General features: G+C 36.8%; 1 protein-coding gene across 1 annotated transcript in view; it reads left to right on the plus strand.

Moving 5' to 3' along the window:
• The window catches only part of gabbr2 (gamma-aminobutyric acid (GABA) B receptor, 2), a 244,887-nt gene that overhangs the window by 153,433 nt on the left and 72,677 nt on the right, over positions 1 to 18,777 (plus strand). The window contains exons 4-7 of the mRNA XM_055219234.2: positions 5,158 to 5,259; positions 13,165 to 13,230; positions 13,355 to 13,543; positions 13,705 to 13,947. Coding sequence (XP_055075209.1) covers positions 5,158 to 5,259; positions 13,165 to 13,230; positions 13,355 to 13,543; positions 13,705 to 13,947 — 600 coding nt within the window. The remainder of the gene's footprint in view (positions 1 to 5,157; positions 5,260 to 13,164; positions 13,231 to 13,354; positions 13,544 to 13,704; positions 13,948 to 18,777) is intronic.

Below are 18,777 nucleotides of genomic sequence, written 5' to 3' on the forward strand. Positions count from 1 at the left end.
GATCTTGCCCTCTAACATAGACCTGAACTATACTAAGGTCTGGCAAGATCACGACAGCAACAAGACACCGGGAACATGTGGAAGCCACACACACCATGTGATTCCACATGCGCCCACACAGAACATGATACTGCCACGGTCCTGTCAGATGCACTCAGATCAACATCTAGCACAGATGTCTGACAAGACCGTGACATCCGATCGACAAAAATGCATGTTAATGCCAAGTGTAACCAGCCTTTGTGTTATTATTGAAACAACACATTTTGTGTTAATTTTAAGATAATTTGTGTTAAAAGCTTAAGGCACAAAAATTTGTAAATCCTTTCTAAGAGTGTATACTTATCCACATCATAAAGGAGGTCTCGAATGTCCCAAAAATAATACTCATTTTCGACCAAAATCGAAGTTACTGCCTTTTGCCTTTGTAGGGACAAATGGTTTTGCTTTTTACACCTTGTTTTAAATTCTGTTGTAAAATCCTGGGAGCGCAGAGCTTATAAAGTGCAGTTCTGCTATCACTGTCGCCCATTTCAAGTATTTCTACACAAGTGACATTTTCTTCTCATCCAACATATGGTATGTGGATATAAATGGCCCTGATTGTAGACTGTTTTAAACATTTGTCTGATGTCCGAAAGTGTGAAAATTGCTTTCATCTGTCATTTTGGTCTTGATTTGGTCCTGTTTTTTTGTGGTCGATACCGTGTGCTAAACGCCACTCAGAAATACTTAAGAATAACATAGCAACTGCTTGGCAGAAAACCTTGTTAGTGTGTACAGTAGTTTGGTGAGGACTAGTGCTAGTCATATTTCCTTAAAAAAAACTGTAAAAGTCTAGTTGATTAATACAATTACAACTAAGATTGGCCTAGGAAAGTCTGAAACTAAAACAGAAATAAAAAAAATAAATAAAATGTGCGAGTGGCCCCTAGTTCGAAGCTAAATGATCTTAGCGGTAGATCACACCAAATGCATTTTAAATGCTTGAAAACGCAAGGTGAACAGCAGTGCCACCACTGAGGCAGCTGTCCTGTCAATCAAAAACATGTGGCGTGAGAGAAGGCCAAAACGTGAGTCGTTCGGCGCGAATAAATAGCGCTCATAATGCTCACTGCCCATAGAAAACCATTCAAAAAGGTCCCTGCCACTGCCATAAATGCGTTCTGTGTGATCCGCCCTTTAGTGTGCTCCCACAGTGTACAGCCAAAGTTTGTCAGTGATGGGTCACATTTTCAGGCCAGTGTCCTCTGTCAGACCTCATTGTACCTTCAGCATCAGAGAAAAGATCCAAGCTGACACTTACACACCTTCCTATATATATCTCATAGTTTACAGTATATATGTATATATCTTGTATACATATATAGTACATGAAATAAATGTACTATGAATCTGGGAATTTGAGTATAATGTGGGTTTATTACACACACACACACCAGAGGTCAATTATTATCCGTCATTTCATGTTTTAATGATAATAATTGTTTTCGTTCACATTTTTAATCATGAACTTACAAGACGAGCACATACAAATTAAAATGTGTTTATTTATTTGTGAAGAAGAGAACAGATGAACATAGAGCATTCATCACTTTACATGTTGAATCTTTACAATATACCAGATTATCTGAGCATTATGTCCACTCAAAGGCAGCTCAAATGCGCCACAAAATTTTACGCAGTCTATCACGCAGACTTTCAATCAGCAAACAGACAAAACAATAAAAGGAAAGACTTGCATAGCATCCATCTAACATTAGCTAACTCCGTTTACCGTAAGTGCTGGAAAAGCACACAGTGTAAGCTTGACCGCGATAACTTCCTGCTCCTCAATCTGGTCCAAGCTCCTTAATCCTTTATTTATTCTTCAACTGAACACCTTGTAAAGGGTGATTTTGTAAGCATAAAATCGTATTTACTTGAAATATTTCACTTGCTTTGATCAGTACCGCAACAATCAGTTACATGGCAATCTGCAATGATGTTATGAGACTCTGAGAACGATCACATGAGGTCAAAAACTTAAAAAACACTGATTTGCTAACAATAAAAGTGGGAGGGTTTGGGGCGCACAGTGTTGTGCCCCAAGGCGGATCTGAAACAAGCCAATTGGAGCTCAGCCTCAAGTCACATGCTTTTAACAAGTTTACTGACCTACATAAACACACATTTGGGTGGTGCCCCAGACACATGACACACACACACAACAAAGTTTTTATTTTTATTTTTTTAAATAAATGATAACATGACTTGCAGTGAAATAGCACAACTAATTTATTTTAGTTTGTATTAACTTGCACTATATATGAAGAGTTTGGTTCCAAAACGCGATAAACGCCATTACATTTTCCACGCAATGTAAACAAACAATGGCGGCGCGGTGTGTACACGGAATCCTAGTTTTCCTCATCTACTTTGTACTTCGTGATCAACAAACAAACAAAAGCAAAATAATACTTTAATGGCATTGATAAACCTGTGGTTGTTTTTTGTGACGGGAAAGATTGTAAGTCATCAACATCCAATAACTTACGCGAGAGGCACTCGGGAGACGGGTGCTTGTTCTCCCGACAGCATCTGTGAAGTTTATGTGATTCTAACACATTGCCCTCAGGGGATCTTATGAAAAACTTTCCATTATTTTACTCAAAGTCAAAGAAAATCGAGCAGAACCAAAACATTTTACAGCAGATCGCTTTGAAAAATGTTAAGCGACGGCGTCAAGTATAACCGCAGCAATGACAGTGTACTTAATATAACAAAGTAAGTGTTTGGATTAATGCCATTAATGTTTATTTTTTATCAGTGTATACCAATAGTCAACTAAATGAATATATCATGGCAAAGATGAATGCACATTTATACACTGATTGAATAGATTTATAGCATTTTGGAAAAAAACTTGTCATGAATTTATTGCATTTTGTGGAAAAATAATTCGTTTTTATAATAAATCTTTGAAAATCAAGTTATGGATTTGAATTTTTTATATTTTTATAACCTAAAGATGCTATGTGAAAGTTTGTAACAGAAAAAAGTGTTTTTCATCTTGTCACTTTCTTGGTATAGAAAACACGTTTTTACCGAAATTTGTCAAAATGGATTTATTGCGTTTTGGAACCAAACTCTTCATATTTAACTTTTTGGTAACAAGTAGCTTTCTTCTCTGGCCAACTTTAGGGGGCGGCGCCCCAGTGCCCCCTATTGACCTGCCACCACTTGGTGATAGACTGCTGTGGGTTTAAAAGGAAAAATAAGTGAGTGACCCAAACTGTGACCCATACCTCTCCTGTTAATTTATTATCTTCACACCTGGTATGGCAGCTGTACAGTTGATATTGCTTCCTGGTGTCAAGATTAAATTTAAGGGTGTATCTCTGAATACAGTCCCCAAACATCGGACACTGTTTATGAATACAATGCATTATAAACTAACAGCATTTATTTTAGAATAAGAAAAGAACAAACTTGTCAAGCAGAATGGTTAAAAAAATGAAGTTTTAAACTTTTGACAAACTACAATTACCTAAGGAAAAGTTGGTTTAAAGTTTAACATTTAAAAGCAAATTTTAAATTACTTCTCAGAAAACGTCTGTTTACCAATTCCGCTTGGTTTTATGTTGTTTTCTTTTTTTTGTATCTAATGCAGCAACATTAATTTTAATTTTGGCTTTAGTGGCTCAAATTGTGCTGTTCCAGGGCATTATATTTGTTTAACTGTCCTGGACAATTTATAATAATAATTTTGCTAGCTGTATAGAAATTTATACAGCTGACTTTTTTTCTTTCTTAAAAAATGACATTGTGTTAATCCAGCATGCCTCAGTGGGTCTGTGTTTCTGGTTGAGAAGCAGAGGAATGCTCTGTTTGTGGTAAATTAGCCCGCAGAGCTTTCAGACACCAACTACTGTGCACTTGTCTCTGCCTGATTCATATGGCTTCCTGTTTACTGTTTTTTTACCAGGTTCATTTGACAGGTCAGTGAATAAATGCATTATGCATTTTACATCACATCATGCTCATTTTTCCTCAGCTTTAGGACAGCTCTCAAATCCCATAATCCTTTGGAGCTCCTTTACTTCGCAGCGCCCACCCGTCTCTCTCTCTCACACAAACACACTCTCACTTTCTCTCCCCTTGCTTAAATCTCCCCATCAGGAGGTCCCTTGCGCTCACACACAAGCACATGCAAGCCCACACGCTCAAATTGTTTATGCATGCTCAGGAGATCCACACATATAGCATTGCCCAGGGACCACACGCACACTTGCTCATGTGGAAAGGGGTTTCCAGGGTCTGCTAACATTAAGCTTCAAATATGCTTATTGCATTAGTAATGAAACAATGTGGACCAGCAGGGTTTTTTTTAGGTAAAGCCTGACAGGCTTGTGTCACAGTCCGAGACCCTGTTTACATTTGAGATTAAAATCTGATCAGGTCACCTGATCATGGGTGGTCTCAAAGGACACAGATCGACCGTAGATTAAATACAAACTTGCCAGCAACACAGTATAGTATGCATACATAATAAGTCTAGGATGTATAGTACATCTATATGTACAGGATGTCCATTCATTCAGCATTTGGTGCAACCGGTGGACACTTTCCAGTCCAATAATTGCACAAGAGGCCTGTATTGAATACATTGAAGGGGAATGCATGTAAACTAGCCGATGTGTTGTTGATATTTTAGAGCCTGTGGATTTGAGGTCTGAAAGCAGTACACCAGAGCTCAATGGTATATGGCTTTCATTCTCAAACCATAAATCTTTATGGAGGACAAGAGGTATTGAGCCTTTATTTGCAAAAGATTTTTCAAAAGCATCCATTGGCAAGAATGGATGAAGTCTGTGGGGAGCAAACTTTGAAGCACACGGAGGTGGAGTCATGTTTTATCCAAAGCCCTTGGGGGAACATGGGACCACTGGAGAACAGGCATCCTTGTAGTCTCTGAGCTGATTGGGATTCAAAGGAAATATGAAATCGGCAGGAGATTACAGCGAATTGAGACATATTTCAAAGGAAGGGAATGTTGCTTTGATTGGGTGTTTTTCTGGGTGCTCCACCATCCACAAACCATGTTCCCGTTCTGTTCTCTTTCATTTCCGATTCTCTCTCTCACTGACTCGCTCTCTCTCTGTGTGTCTCTGACAGGTGCGTAATGATTTGACCAATGAGCTGGAGAAGGCAGACATCCAGATTGCAGACACAGAGAGTTTCTCTAATGATCCCTGTGTGAATGTGAAGAAACTAAAGGTAAGGGAGTCCCAATGTCTCACTCATAGATAAATACTGTACGTCTCAAAGTCTATGTGTGTTGAATTGTGGGTAAACTAGATTTCAAATCTGGTTACATTTATTGTGTTTTATTGTCTTCGTGAGGCTCAAAAGTTCAACTCTATTACAGAAGGGTATATCAGAAAAATATTTACTGCACAATGCTGACTGTAAACAGTGTGGTGTGGTGTAATAATAAAGGCCATTATTGGCTATTTTTACACTGCCCCTTAACCTTGTAACATTCAACCATGAAACATACTTACACACTCCAAATAATACAGAGCATGTTTGTGGGCTTTTGAGATATTTGTGTTCCAGATGGAAATATTATGGGTTATCAACAGAGAAAGAGAGACAGATGGTTAATAGCAAATAAATTCTCCTTTGGTGTTTAATGCCATTAAATTAACAAATCTCACGCACGAGGTGCTGGCTCTTTTAAAATGCTAAAAGATTGAAATATTTATCTGTGAGATTTGCCAGTGTATTGAATTTGTTCATAAGTAGGTTTGTACACAACGCTAAAGCCTCATGTAAAAATATTTGTCATGAATTGCATTTTTACAAACTTCTTGACTTTATTTATAGTTTTGTGTACAGTTAGAAGCTGACTTTTTCTTCCATATACAGTATAGCAGTTGATAAGCTAGTAAGCTGTGATGTCAATCGCCTAAAGGTGTTTGTCAACTGAGGGGCAACCTTCTGATCTCTCTGATGAAGCCAATACGAAAGTAACCTAAACTGCAATTCATCGGCTGGAGGGTACGCTACAGGCTGGCTCCAAAAGGGGGTCAATCCTCATAGACCTCCATGTTAAAATGCCCAACTTTATAGCAGAAAATAATGTTTACAGCCTGGTACAAAAAGTGTTTTTTTGGTCTGTATGGCTAATTTTTCCCTGAATTTTTTTGTAACTCATCCGTTTCAATTATATTAAGCCTTAAAGTTCCGCATAATTAAGGGCGTGGCCACTTGAGTGACGGGTGAACTGCCACTGCTGTCACTAGAATGGAGCTAGGCGGGCGTGGTTTGAGCAATCAGCCCCCTCAGCTTCATCCATGTCCCGCCACCTATATTCGGTTATTCGTGAGTGATTCGCGGTGACGTGCGGCCAAGATGGCGACGGCAGGTATTGGCTTCAAAAACAATCTTCATAAACCTATGGGTGACGTCAAGGACACTACATCCATATTTTTATCGTCTATGGTGTCAACGTAGTCTTAAGGCATGTCGTGGTATAGTCGCGAAATATTCTATTTATTTATTCATGTTCATGGACACGATTTCCTCTTTTCTTCATGTCAGAGCATGAATGTCTTTTTTGTGTCATTCAGCACAAATTTCCATAAATTGTTTTTGTGTCCCTAGCACAACTTTCTGTTTCGTTAATGGTAAATTGACTGCATTAACATAGCGCTTTCATAGACCAATGGCCATCCAAAGAGCTTTACAATTTGCCTCACATTCACCCACTCATTCATACACTGATGGCGGTGTCAGCCATGCAAGGTGCCATCCAGCTCGTCGGGAGCAGCTGGGTTTAGGTATCTTGCTCGAGGACACCTCGACATTTGGTCAGGTGAAGCCGGGATTGAACCACCAACCTCCTGGTTGGAATACAACCTACATGAACCACTAAGCCACTGTCGTGTCATTTTATGTATTGCTTTTTAAAAAATTTACCATTGTCACTTGGGGTTGGTGTTAGAATGACTTTCTGTTACATTCCTAACCTAAACCCCAACTCTAACCCGACAATAGTTCAAAAATCGGAAGAAAACATTTTAGAAAAAAATACATAAAATGACATTTAAACCCCAAATCTAATCTAAACACCAAGCGACAATGGTTTATAAATAGAAACAATACATAATATGAAAAAGAAAGTTGTGCTAGGGACATTTGAGAAATTTGTGCTGAGTGGTACGAAAAAGACATTCATGCTCAATGACACGAAAAAGAAAGAACTGCATCTTCCTTGCGCGGAAGATGCAGTTGAGGCGAGTATTGTGCTTTCGCAGTTTTGCATTGCCCAATTTGCATCATTCGTGTCATCTGTCGCAAATTCACGTGTAATTAAATTAGCTTTTGGTGTGCATACATTGGAGGTTTAGCTATGTTTGGCTAAATATTTTGTAAACAATTAAACGTACCGTTCTTTTTCATGTGTTTTTGCAGCTTAGTCAGTTTAGTCAAAAAACTGTACTACTGACGTCATTAAAGCGGGAAGTAGAGGGCTGTAGTTCAAACCGGCCGTTCACTGTAGGCTTTGAAAGACGAATTCTGTTAAAGAAAATATATCGCCTGGCAGTGAACTTTGAGCTTTATCACTTTACAGGTATTATTTATGCTACTATAGCAACATTACACACTAACTAGGGTTTAAAAAATTGGATTAAAAAGAACGTGACCTTTAAAGTGGGAGGAAATGCAATGACAATGGCGTACAGGACTGTGCATGATCTAAATGGCCATTGTTTGCTACTTCTCTTACCTTTCAAAGAAACCTGTTTCCAACTAAAGGTTTATTTCCACCTCATTTTTGCTGAGTCATATTTTCCACAGCATTTTTATACTCACCATGAAACCATTTTGACTTCTATTACTAGCCTGACTTAGTATGTCCATTATCACAATTCCCCAAATGGCAGAGAACTGCTGAAGAACTGTTTCTTTAGATTCTGCAGGGTCAGATTTTTTTCACCACTTGACACATCTCCTTGAGTCTATAAAATCACGTTTTTCACATTGAGTTATAACATTGAGTTATATTCAACACTGAATCAAATCCCCAGGGTTTGGGAAACAGCTACTGTGCCTGTTATGGCAAAGTTTTAAGACCCTTAAAACTATATTTTATTAGTAAACATTTTTCAACGTGTATTCATTTTTGGTAATGTTAGTTAATGTAAATACAGTTATTAATGTTAGTTAATGGTGCATCCACTAATGTTAACAGGTACAATGCTTGATTTTATATATGTATTAGTAAATGCTAAAATTAATATGAACGAAGGTTAATAAATGCTGTAGAAGTATTGTTTATTGTTAATAAATTAAGTAATTGTTAACAAATACAGCCTTATTGTAAAGTGTTACCATTATATTGATTGATAGATTAAATTTAGTTCTTGTATCAATTGCATCAACACACATACTGGGTTGATTCTTCAATTGTGGGTATTCGAAATCTTAAAATGAAACCTATGTTCAAACCTTTGTTTTAAAGAGCATCTATTGTTCGATTCACGATTTTACATTTCCTTTGGTGTGTAATGCTGCCTTTACACCAACCGCGTTTGAGGTGTCAAAATCGCGTCTACCGCGCCTAGTTTGCCGCTTGAAAAGTTTGAATGCATTCGCGCGTCTAGAGCAAAGTAGACGCGCAGAAAAAGCAAGCATTTGACGCGCTTCAGAGGCGAAATAAGCTTCTTGTGGGAGGGGCAAGTGCTTTGCGGTTGTCTGTTTGCAAGATGGCTGATGTTGATTTGCATTTATTGAGAGAGTTACTGGTTTGTATTTGGTCACCTTACTATAGGGGGAAAATAATAAAAAAAACGTTGGGAATGCTGTGGGTCGATAAACGTCACGTGACCAGGTTGCCCAATGTCCTCACTGACACTCTTCCAGGCGAGGTCCTTTTTATTCCTGTCTCTATAGAAATAAGAACTTGTGGTGACTGCTCACGGACAATATAAAGCGATCCTTCATGTTGAATGAGTGACTCTGGGCGGGGCTGCCGCCACAGCAGCAAAGCAGGCTCCTGATTGGTTCACGCGACGCGAAAATCCGCCAAACTTCAAATTTTTCAACTCGGGCATCAGCCACAAATTCGCATCAAACGCAAAATGCACAAAAAGCACCATTCACGCATATCACGCGTACCATGCCAGACGCTCAATTCGCACCATTCGCGCAAACTAGACGTGCAAATGAGGCAGAATTGCGACTACTGCGCCGCGCTAAACACCTCATTCGCGCCGTAAGACCTCCAGACGCGCGTCAACGCGCCTTCACATTGACTTAACATTGAAATCACTCGCGCTTGACGCCTCTACCGCGGCTGGTGTAAATGCAGCATAAGTGTGTATTAGTACATGTTAACGATATGCAAAAGCTACAAACCGCAAAGTAAACAATGACGCGAGTTATCGTCTCCAACGTAAATCTCTTTTCTTTTACTACAACAAACACACGGATTGTAGACAACGGTTTACTTACTGGGATTGGTAATGTAGACAAGACCGACATTATCATAATTCCTCCTGCTTTGGACTCGCAGCCTGTAAGTTAACTCCTGTTAGCATCGCATTGTGACCAAATCTTTTAAACATGGTAAGGAGCGTCACATTTCCTGCTAACGTCAGAGGTATTAATGCCAATCACAACGTACAGATTAGCTGGCCAATCAGAGACACAGAGTTTTTCAAATCTGTGCATTTCAGAAAGAGAGTGAAATCTGGAGCTACAAAAATGTACGGTATGTGGAAAGAAATGGGTTTTAAACCATAAACCACGTGGACACATTGTATTATACCAAATTCACAAAATAACGTTTTTTTAACAATAAAATGGGTGCCCTTTAAAGCATTTAATTTAAAAGTAATCCAAGGGGATAAAAATGTTCTCGTAGTTGAAGAATTACCAGTATACAAGATGCTGAGACTTGGCACATATCCACTGCTGGTGGCCAATACCATTCACTGTGCAAGTGTGGGAAAGTCTTATGACAGTGGTGGTAGTGACTGACATCCTGGGGCAGCTTGGCTTATATCCAGGTTGCATTTGTAAAAAACTTGTGGCTGCCAGAATTGCAGGACAGCTGGAGACGCTCAGGTTAAGTACCGCCGGAAGCCACAGAAGGCTCTCTGATGGCCTCCGACTGTGACCCAAGACGTGCCCGACCCAAGCTGGCCCTGAAAGAGACGCAGAAGTATTTTACAACTCCGGTCTTTCATCAGTGCTGAGGCGCAGTGGTGGTATTGTAGCAAATGAGAAGTTGTTTCTGAGTCAAAGAGTCACATATCCCAACTTGCCACAAACCACATGCTGTTTAATTCTGCGTTCGCAATTGAAACCAGTTTGAATGCCACCCCATTGCGAATGCTGTTTACGGTCATGTTGCAGTATTTCTCCCTTAGTGCAGGTCTGGGATCTGTTGAAAACGATCTGCTGTGATCTTACCTGCTAGTGACACAAGTGACGTCTAGAAATATGTGTCCAACCCACTGGAGTTATTTTTTATTCTTTTGCGTGAACATGATTTCAAGGTTTTATCTTGAGTAACCTATTAGTTGTGCATGTTAAATGTTCTGCTGTTGGAAGAATAGAGGTTCAGTTTATTTTACTCGCCGACAGGCATTTTGATATCCCAGCAGCCGTGACACACTTTTGATGGATGGGACTGCGGCAACTTACTACACTTCTACCTGAAATTTTTCTAGAGTCAAGGCCAGTTTAGTTGAGGGTGGTGATGGATATTGTGAGATCTCAAAAGTAGATACATAGATTTCCATCTATGTAGTTGAAAGAATTAGCATATCCCAAAGCTAACCACTTGTATCATGCATTTCAGAAGTGTATAATCATACTGAAATGTTTGACTTTTATTAGCTACAAGTGTGCTTGCGACCCTCAAGGATCATGATTTGACACCCTTGATTTATTACTTTCCATGCATTAATTCCTAACATCCTTCAAATGGTGTTTACGGTCCACGAGAACGAGTTCATAAGCTTCAGATCTTGCCAGAGTCACACCATTTCCCACCAACCCTCTCTCCTACTGTCTGAAGACCCCATATGGTGCACAATGCATGGAGGTTTTGCTCCAGTGATAGATTGATTCCTAGTGATGCAGAACTGGGCGAGGTAAAAACGCAAGGCTCTGAAGTAGGATCAATTATTTAGAGACTCAATCATGCAGGCTGCATGCTGGACACAGATGAAACAATGTGGATATGAAACCATTCACGCCACTGACACTAATGTCGCTCTGTAACTGATGGAGTCACTCGGACATAATGCAATCTCACCCCGCAAAGCTACACAACGGAGCTGTGGTTTTGCAAATCGCTTACGCAGTTCTTGTACTGTGGTCCCCCGTGGGGAGCCAGGCTGTTCTCATGAAAAGCTTGCTTACTTGCTTTTTTATTTTGGGGTTTTTATTGAGAAAAACACTGGAGAACAGACTGTAAATGATAGGGAATAGAGTTAGAAACAGGAGTGGGAATTAGCAGGAACCAGACTTGGACCCAGGTCGCCTGAATATTAGCAGCACCACGCAGTGTGTTAGAGAATGTATTATTTTTCCTGATGTCAGTATGCCTTGCATCATTTTTTTATAAAAATTTCCTTTCACTATTAAGTGACAACAACATAGTTCATTAGCTTACTTTGTCATTGATTAATCACGATTAATCGCATACAAATTAAAAGTTTGTTGGGAGGCAGTGTGGAACCTCAATGGCTAACCACTGGGCAAGAAGTATCAACTGAAAAATAATTGGAGAGGAATTCGATTTTTCATTTATTACATTGTACCTAGGGAAAATCCCTAAAACAGCTCTAAAAAGTGACAAATATTTGTTAAAAAATACTCTTGGCAAGCAGCCGTAAAGCCATAATACGCAAATGGATGCAGGTTGATCCTCCAACAAAAGACCAGTGGTTGGGAATTGTAAACTAAGTGTACCGTATGGAAAGGCTAACTTTCTCTGTAAGACTAAGTTGGTAAATTGTATTAGATATTGGGATAAATGGATCATGCACATCTACCACTGAGTGTGACAGTAGTTCATTCATTGTAAAAAAATTTCCCTTTTGTTTGATGACCCTTTTATTTATCTTATTAATTTTGTTCTCCTTGTATCTGTGTGTGTTCTTTGTTCTCAATAAAAAATGAAAGTATTAAAAAGTTTCTATTTAAATAATATATTTCTGTGTTTATTGTGTGTAATTATTTTGTATATATAAATACACACATACATGTATACACATTAGAAAAATAATATATATATATATATATATATATATATATATATTTTTTTTTTTTTTTAAATCTATACATAATATAAAATATATCAAAATCTCAATAAATATATATGAACATGTAAAAGTTTATTAAATACATACATGCATGTGTGTGCATTTATATTTACAAAATTATTAAACACAGACTGCACACACATATATTATGCAAAAACAAACTTTTATTTTGTATGCGATTAATCGCGATTAATCTTTTGACAGCCCTAGTTTTTTTACAATGTGTTGATTGAAAGCAAAAAAGGGAAAACACAGAAAATGATTGTATTTATTATTTAAGAAAATGAGTGTGACATACACAGAGAATTTGCAATAAAACATAAGCAGGAGTGGACTATGGTGATACTTACAGCTTTGTGGCTATAATCTCAGACTACGTTTAAGATCTTTTGTTTATAATTTGTTTATTATTTCATCTTTACACACTGAAAAAAAAATGATTCATTCAATTTACTCAATTTTTTTAAGGTAAGTGGTCGCAAATTGAATAAATTGATTAAATAAATTTAATTAAATTAATTGATTGCAACCAATTAACTTGAGTAAATTGAATTAATAATTTCTTTCCGTGCAATGGCCCCAAAAGTAAATGGACCCATTGCTTTTTACTGGTTCCAAACTTTGCTTCGTAAAATATTTTGGTTGAAAAGTCTTCCTATTTTTTTTTTTCATTAAAATGCCACTTACTTAGATATTTAATACATAATACATGCATTCATACATTTTTAAGTGTGGCTTAAGTGTCTCAAGTGTTTGGTGCCACTTTATACAGTATCTATTATTAAAGTCTTACTATTAACTACGCTTTTAATCCTGTTATTTTTCTTCCCTACAGGACAATGATGTCCGGATCATTATTGGTCAGTTCGATGAAAATCTCGCCTCGAAAGTTTTCTGCTGTGTAAGTTTGACAGTAAACATCAGCTGTAAAATATAAAACAAAAAATACAAATAAAACTTGGATGGATTGTACGTTGCTCTTCTGCCAAATAAAAAGTTTCTTTCTGATCTTGTCTGTGCTCTAGGCATATAACTTGAACATGTATGGCAGTAAGTATCAATGGATCATCCCAGGATGGTACCAGGGGAACTGGTGGGAGCAGGCAAACTCCACCAATTGCACCACTAAGAAGCTGCTAACCGCTATGGAAGGTTACATCAGCGTGGATTTTGAGCCCCTTAGTGCCAAACAGATTAAAGGAATATCAGGAAGGGTGAGCATCTATGATGCATGGCCAATTTATCTGTTGCTTCTAAAATAATACCAGACTTAATATTTTAATCTAATAGTGTTAACATCCATGGTTTGTGAATCTGTGGATGTGCTATACTACGCCTAGCAGCACAGCTTAGAGACATTTTTCTTTGTCTCCAGACACCACAAGAGTATGCGAGAGAATACAATCGTGAGAGAGAGCAGAAAGGGGTGGAGGCGAGCAAGTTTCATGGCTTTGCGTATGATGGCATCTGGGTAATAGCGAAGACCCTCACCCGTGTCATGGAGCTCCTCAGCAATAAGGAGAGGCATGACATGTACCACAACTTCACAGTGGATGATCGTGAGGTGGGCAAGATGGTTCTGGATGTGATGAACGAGACCAACTTCTTTGGAGTGACGGTAGGTTGTGTTTGTGGGTTCGTGTTACTGGATGATCTTGAAAACGGTTTAAATTTGCATTGTTATTTTACCGTAAAATTATATGTAATGTTTTGTAAAATCTATTACAGTTTTTAACTCTATGTATGTATACTGTATATATTAGATCTGGGCATAGATTAATCTAGATTAATCTCATACAAAATAGAAGTAATTTTTTGCATAACATATGAGTTTGTGCTGTGTGCAATTATGATGTATATATACATACACACACATTCAAGAAACATTTACATGTATATATGAAGAGTTTGGTTCCAAAACGCAATAAATCCATTTTGACAAATTTTGGTAAAAACCTGTTTTCTATACCAAGAAAGTGACAAGATGAAAACAACTATTTTCTGTTACAAACTTTCACATAGCATCTTTAGGTTATAAAAACATAAAAAATTCAAATCATAAGTTGATTTTCAAAGATTTATTATAAAAACGGATTATTTTTTCCACAAAATGCAATAAATCCATGACAAGTTTTTATTCAAAATGCTATAAATCTATTGAATCAATAGCCTATATAAATGTGCATTCATCTTTGCCATGTTATATTCATTTAGTTGACTAGTTGTACACACTAATTAAAAATATAAACATTAATGTTATTAATCAAAACACTTACTTTGTCATATTAAGATCACTGTCATTGCGGTTACTTGACGTCCTCGCTTAACGTCTTTCACAGAGATCAGCTGTAAAATGTTTTTGGTCCTGCTCGATTTTCGTTGACTTTGAGTAAAAGTATGGAAAGTTTTTCATAAGATCCTCTGGGGTCAATGTGTTAGCATGAGAAGCTTGCTGTCGGGAGAACAAGCACCCGTCTCCCGAGTGCCTCTCAGGGAAATTATTAGATGCTGATGGCTTACGTTTCTTTCCCATCACAGAAAACCATCACAGGTTTAGCGATGCAATTAAAGTATTATTTTGTTTTGTTTGTTGATCACGAAGTACAAAGTAGATGAGGAAAACTAGGACTCCGTGTACTCAGCGCGTCCGCCATTGTTTGTTTACATTGCGTGGCTGGTGGGCTGTAATATCAGAAATGGATTTATTGCGTTCTGTAAAAAAGGAGCAGTGGCGTTTATCGCATTTTGGGAAAAAAGGGAGAAAAGATGACAGAATAACACGGCGGATATTGGATTTACTTTTAACTACTGACCTGATATAATACTGATTTTGGCAGTAACTCATTTTTTTCAAAAATGGCGTTTATCGCGTTTTGGAACCAAACTCTTCATATATATTTATTTATATTTTTATATATTCCAAAATATATTTAAATTAAAAAACAATATTTAAATAAAACATTTCTTAATACATAATATTTACACACATCACAAACAATCACAAAGCAAAAAATTACTTTAATTTTGTATGAGATTAATCTACATTAATCTATGCCCAGCCCTAATATATATATAGTTTTTTTAGAGTTAACCAATTAACTGGGTTTTACCATAGTATTTAACTCTTTCCCCGCCATTGACGAGTTATCTCGTAAATTAAGATAAAACATTTGCATTAAAAACGTGTTCCTGATGAGGTTATCCACTATCCACTGACTAGATGATGCACTTACCCAATTTATAAAAAAACTGAAGCAAAAAATTATTTACTAATTTTAAAGTCTGTGTATGTTTTGATAATCGTTCTGAGTCTGATATCTAACAAAATTTCTTCACAAAAACACAATTATTTCAGCTTTTTGCAAAAAAAATATTTTATAAGAAAAATACCCAAATTTAAAAGTTTAAAAGCAGAGAAAAAAATATAGATATGATGAAAGTTTTTCCCTATGTTGTTTGTTTGTTTGTTTGTTTATCTGAAAGCAGAGGGTCTGTTCTTACATTTTATATATTTGTATGTTTATATATTTTTAGAAGAAATTTTTCCCGGAAGGCATTTTGTGAAAATCATAAAAAATGTTGCCGGGCAACTTTTCAAAAAATGGCTGGTGGGCAATGAGTTAAAAAAATTCTGTTAAAATGACAAAAAAAATTTATATTTCAAACTTGTTGACCTTCTATAGTAGTTACATTTTAACCAGCAAAGAATGCAAATGTGTTTACTTTTGTCAAACATCCCATTTGGATTTCATTTTAAAAATATAATAGCTGTTAGGTCTCACTCAAGGAAGTTTTCCATTATTGCCCCCAGAAGGGTAAAAACAAACAAGCTCAGCTGTCTTAATAACGAGAAAGCTATTTAGTTTTCACCCATGGTATCAATTAAGAAACATTTTTATAATGATCATGCTAAATGATATGTAATACAATATGAGTAAACACATTTCTGGTTTTTCAAGGAACGTTCAAGCTTTACTGATGGAGGCGACGTGTGTTTTCCACAAGAGCATTCATGCACTTATGTGGTGACAAACAGCCCTTATTGTCTATATACATGCAGAATGCTACTTTAGTGGATGCATTGGATTATGTGCTTCAAAGTAATGGAAAATGTGATCTCTTCAGGAGTGATTTAGTGTCTGAATGGCCTCCTGACGCCTCTGTAACCTGTTCAGCTAGAAGCTAAGTGGCTAGGATCTTCGCATGTCACTTTACATTGAGCTGTCAAGTGACATTTCCCTAAGCTTATGCATTATAAACTCCATTTTGCGAATGGCGGGAACATGGGCAGTGTTAGTGTGAATGCAAGAGGAAACGGCTTATGATTGGTCGAGGTGGAATAATGTGTAAAACCCAACCAGTAGTGGCAACATGCAGAATAAGAGCCAGATAAGAGAGGAGGTTATTTATTAGTATGCAGCCAATGTCCCATCTGCAGACATCACCAAAGGTAAGCATCCCAAATGTGTGTTTGTTTATGAGAACACACCACCGCGGGCTGCCAAAAGAGACAATTTTAAAGCACAATAAAAAGAAAATCAGCAGATCTAAAGCTAAAATGGAAATTTCTCTATGTAATGAGATCTTGTATTGCAGTAAAGGTTGTTGGTTTGGAAAAAGAGAAATAGGGGTTAATGAGCAATGTGGGTGTATCCTGCAGCTTTTCATATTCAGCTTTTATCCAGCAGTTATCTTTTATATGTGATGTGTAGCAGAGTGTGCTTTATGGCTGCCCCGGCTGGCAACTAACAATGCATGTGCCTAAAGATCTCGGTTCAGATGCTTAATGGAGAGGAAGAAAAAACAAACAACATAACATACAACAAAAAGAGAAAAATACCACTTTAAAGAAAGAAAATTCTATCATTATTAATTGAACCTTTATGCAATCCCAAATAATCACTATTATTTTAGCTTATTTAGTGAATGGAAATTAAACAGGCAGCTAAACAAGTGCTAAATTCAAATATAGCAGCATGTTGGTAACTTCAGATCTTATTGGTCCCCCGCATTTAAATGTGCCGCCATATTTGAATTCAGATGAATGTTCAGATCTGCTTATTTACATTTTAATTTTGGCAAATAAATATAATAGTTTATGTCTCCAATGAAGAGCTCAGATGCAAAAGCCACCAAATGCCACCTCTGTCAAAAATGAGAATGAAATTGACCGAATTTTCTCCGCACTTATTATATGTTTATAAAAGAACATTTGCATCAAATCCGCTTAATCCCGGCCTCAGGCCATTTAGAAATAGCATTTTTTTTTTGCAAAATCCAATTGAAGTTATTGGAATCTTAAGTAGTGGAGATTTTTGCATGCACTTAGAGGATTTTGCAGCAAAAGAATGACTCAAATTGATAAAATATCAATGTAATGACTTAAGTGACATTCGTGAAAATAAGGCATTTTAATTACTGACTTATAACCTTTTCATTGCCATTAAAGTGAAATTGCTGTACCTAAACATAAGCACGGCGAACAGCTCGTGCTGTGATTGTTGCATACAGCTGACAGAAAACAACACTAAGTGACAGCTGATGTTTTATATGGCTCTGTTTTTTGCATATATTTACACAGAAGCGCAGCTGTGTCACAGCCTCTTATAATACTAGGGGTTTAGATCGGTCAGAAGATAAATTATTTTTTGATGATATTGGATAGCCATACATTTAAAGCAATTACAAGCCTGCTTTTTTACTTCCATGACTAAAAGAAAACGATTTTTAAAGGTTTAAATAAAAAATAACAATTTCAATACAAGTGAAAAACAACACAATTATTTAACATTAATCTTAAACTGGTGATCTTCTTCCTCCGCTTAGTTTTTCAGTTTACAAAGTCATTTAAATAGGGATTAGACATAGCGCCAACCAGTGTTGGGTAAGTTACTCAAAAAAAGTAATTAATTACTAGTTACTAATTACATCTTCAATCATGTAATTAGATTACTTTACCAATTACTCTCTCCAAAAAGTATTTAATTATTACTAATTACTTTCTCAATCCTATTTAGTACATGATACAAGGATAGGCTTGAAATGGCTCGAATAAATAATATATAAAAGTACATCAATTATTCTGGTCCCACTTTAGGGTCCAATTCTCTCTATTAACTAACTATTAACTACTTTTGCCTCAATATACTCCAACAACTAATACTAAAGAAGTTATAAATTGTAAGTATTGGTAGAAATGGGGAGGGTTAAGGATGTAGAATAAGGTTTTGCAGAATCAGGCATTAATATGTGCTATTAAGTATTAATAAACAGCCAGCATCTCATTAATATTAATGCTAACAATCAACCAGTTAATAGTGAGAATTGTAAACTTAAACCATGTTAAATCCACTATTGTATTATAGTATATATAATTGTTTAGAGTCCATACACAGTATTTAGTTACATCAGAAGTAACTGTAATTAGATAACAAGAAAAATAAGAGTA

This window comes from Misgurnus anguillicaudatus, chromosome 20 (assembly GCF_027580225.2).
Source record: "Misgurnus anguillicaudatus chromosome 20, ASM2758022v2, whole genome shotgun sequence".
NCBI lineage: Eukaryota > Metazoa > Chordata > Actinopteri > Cypriniformes > Cobitidae > Misgurnus > Misgurnus anguillicaudatus.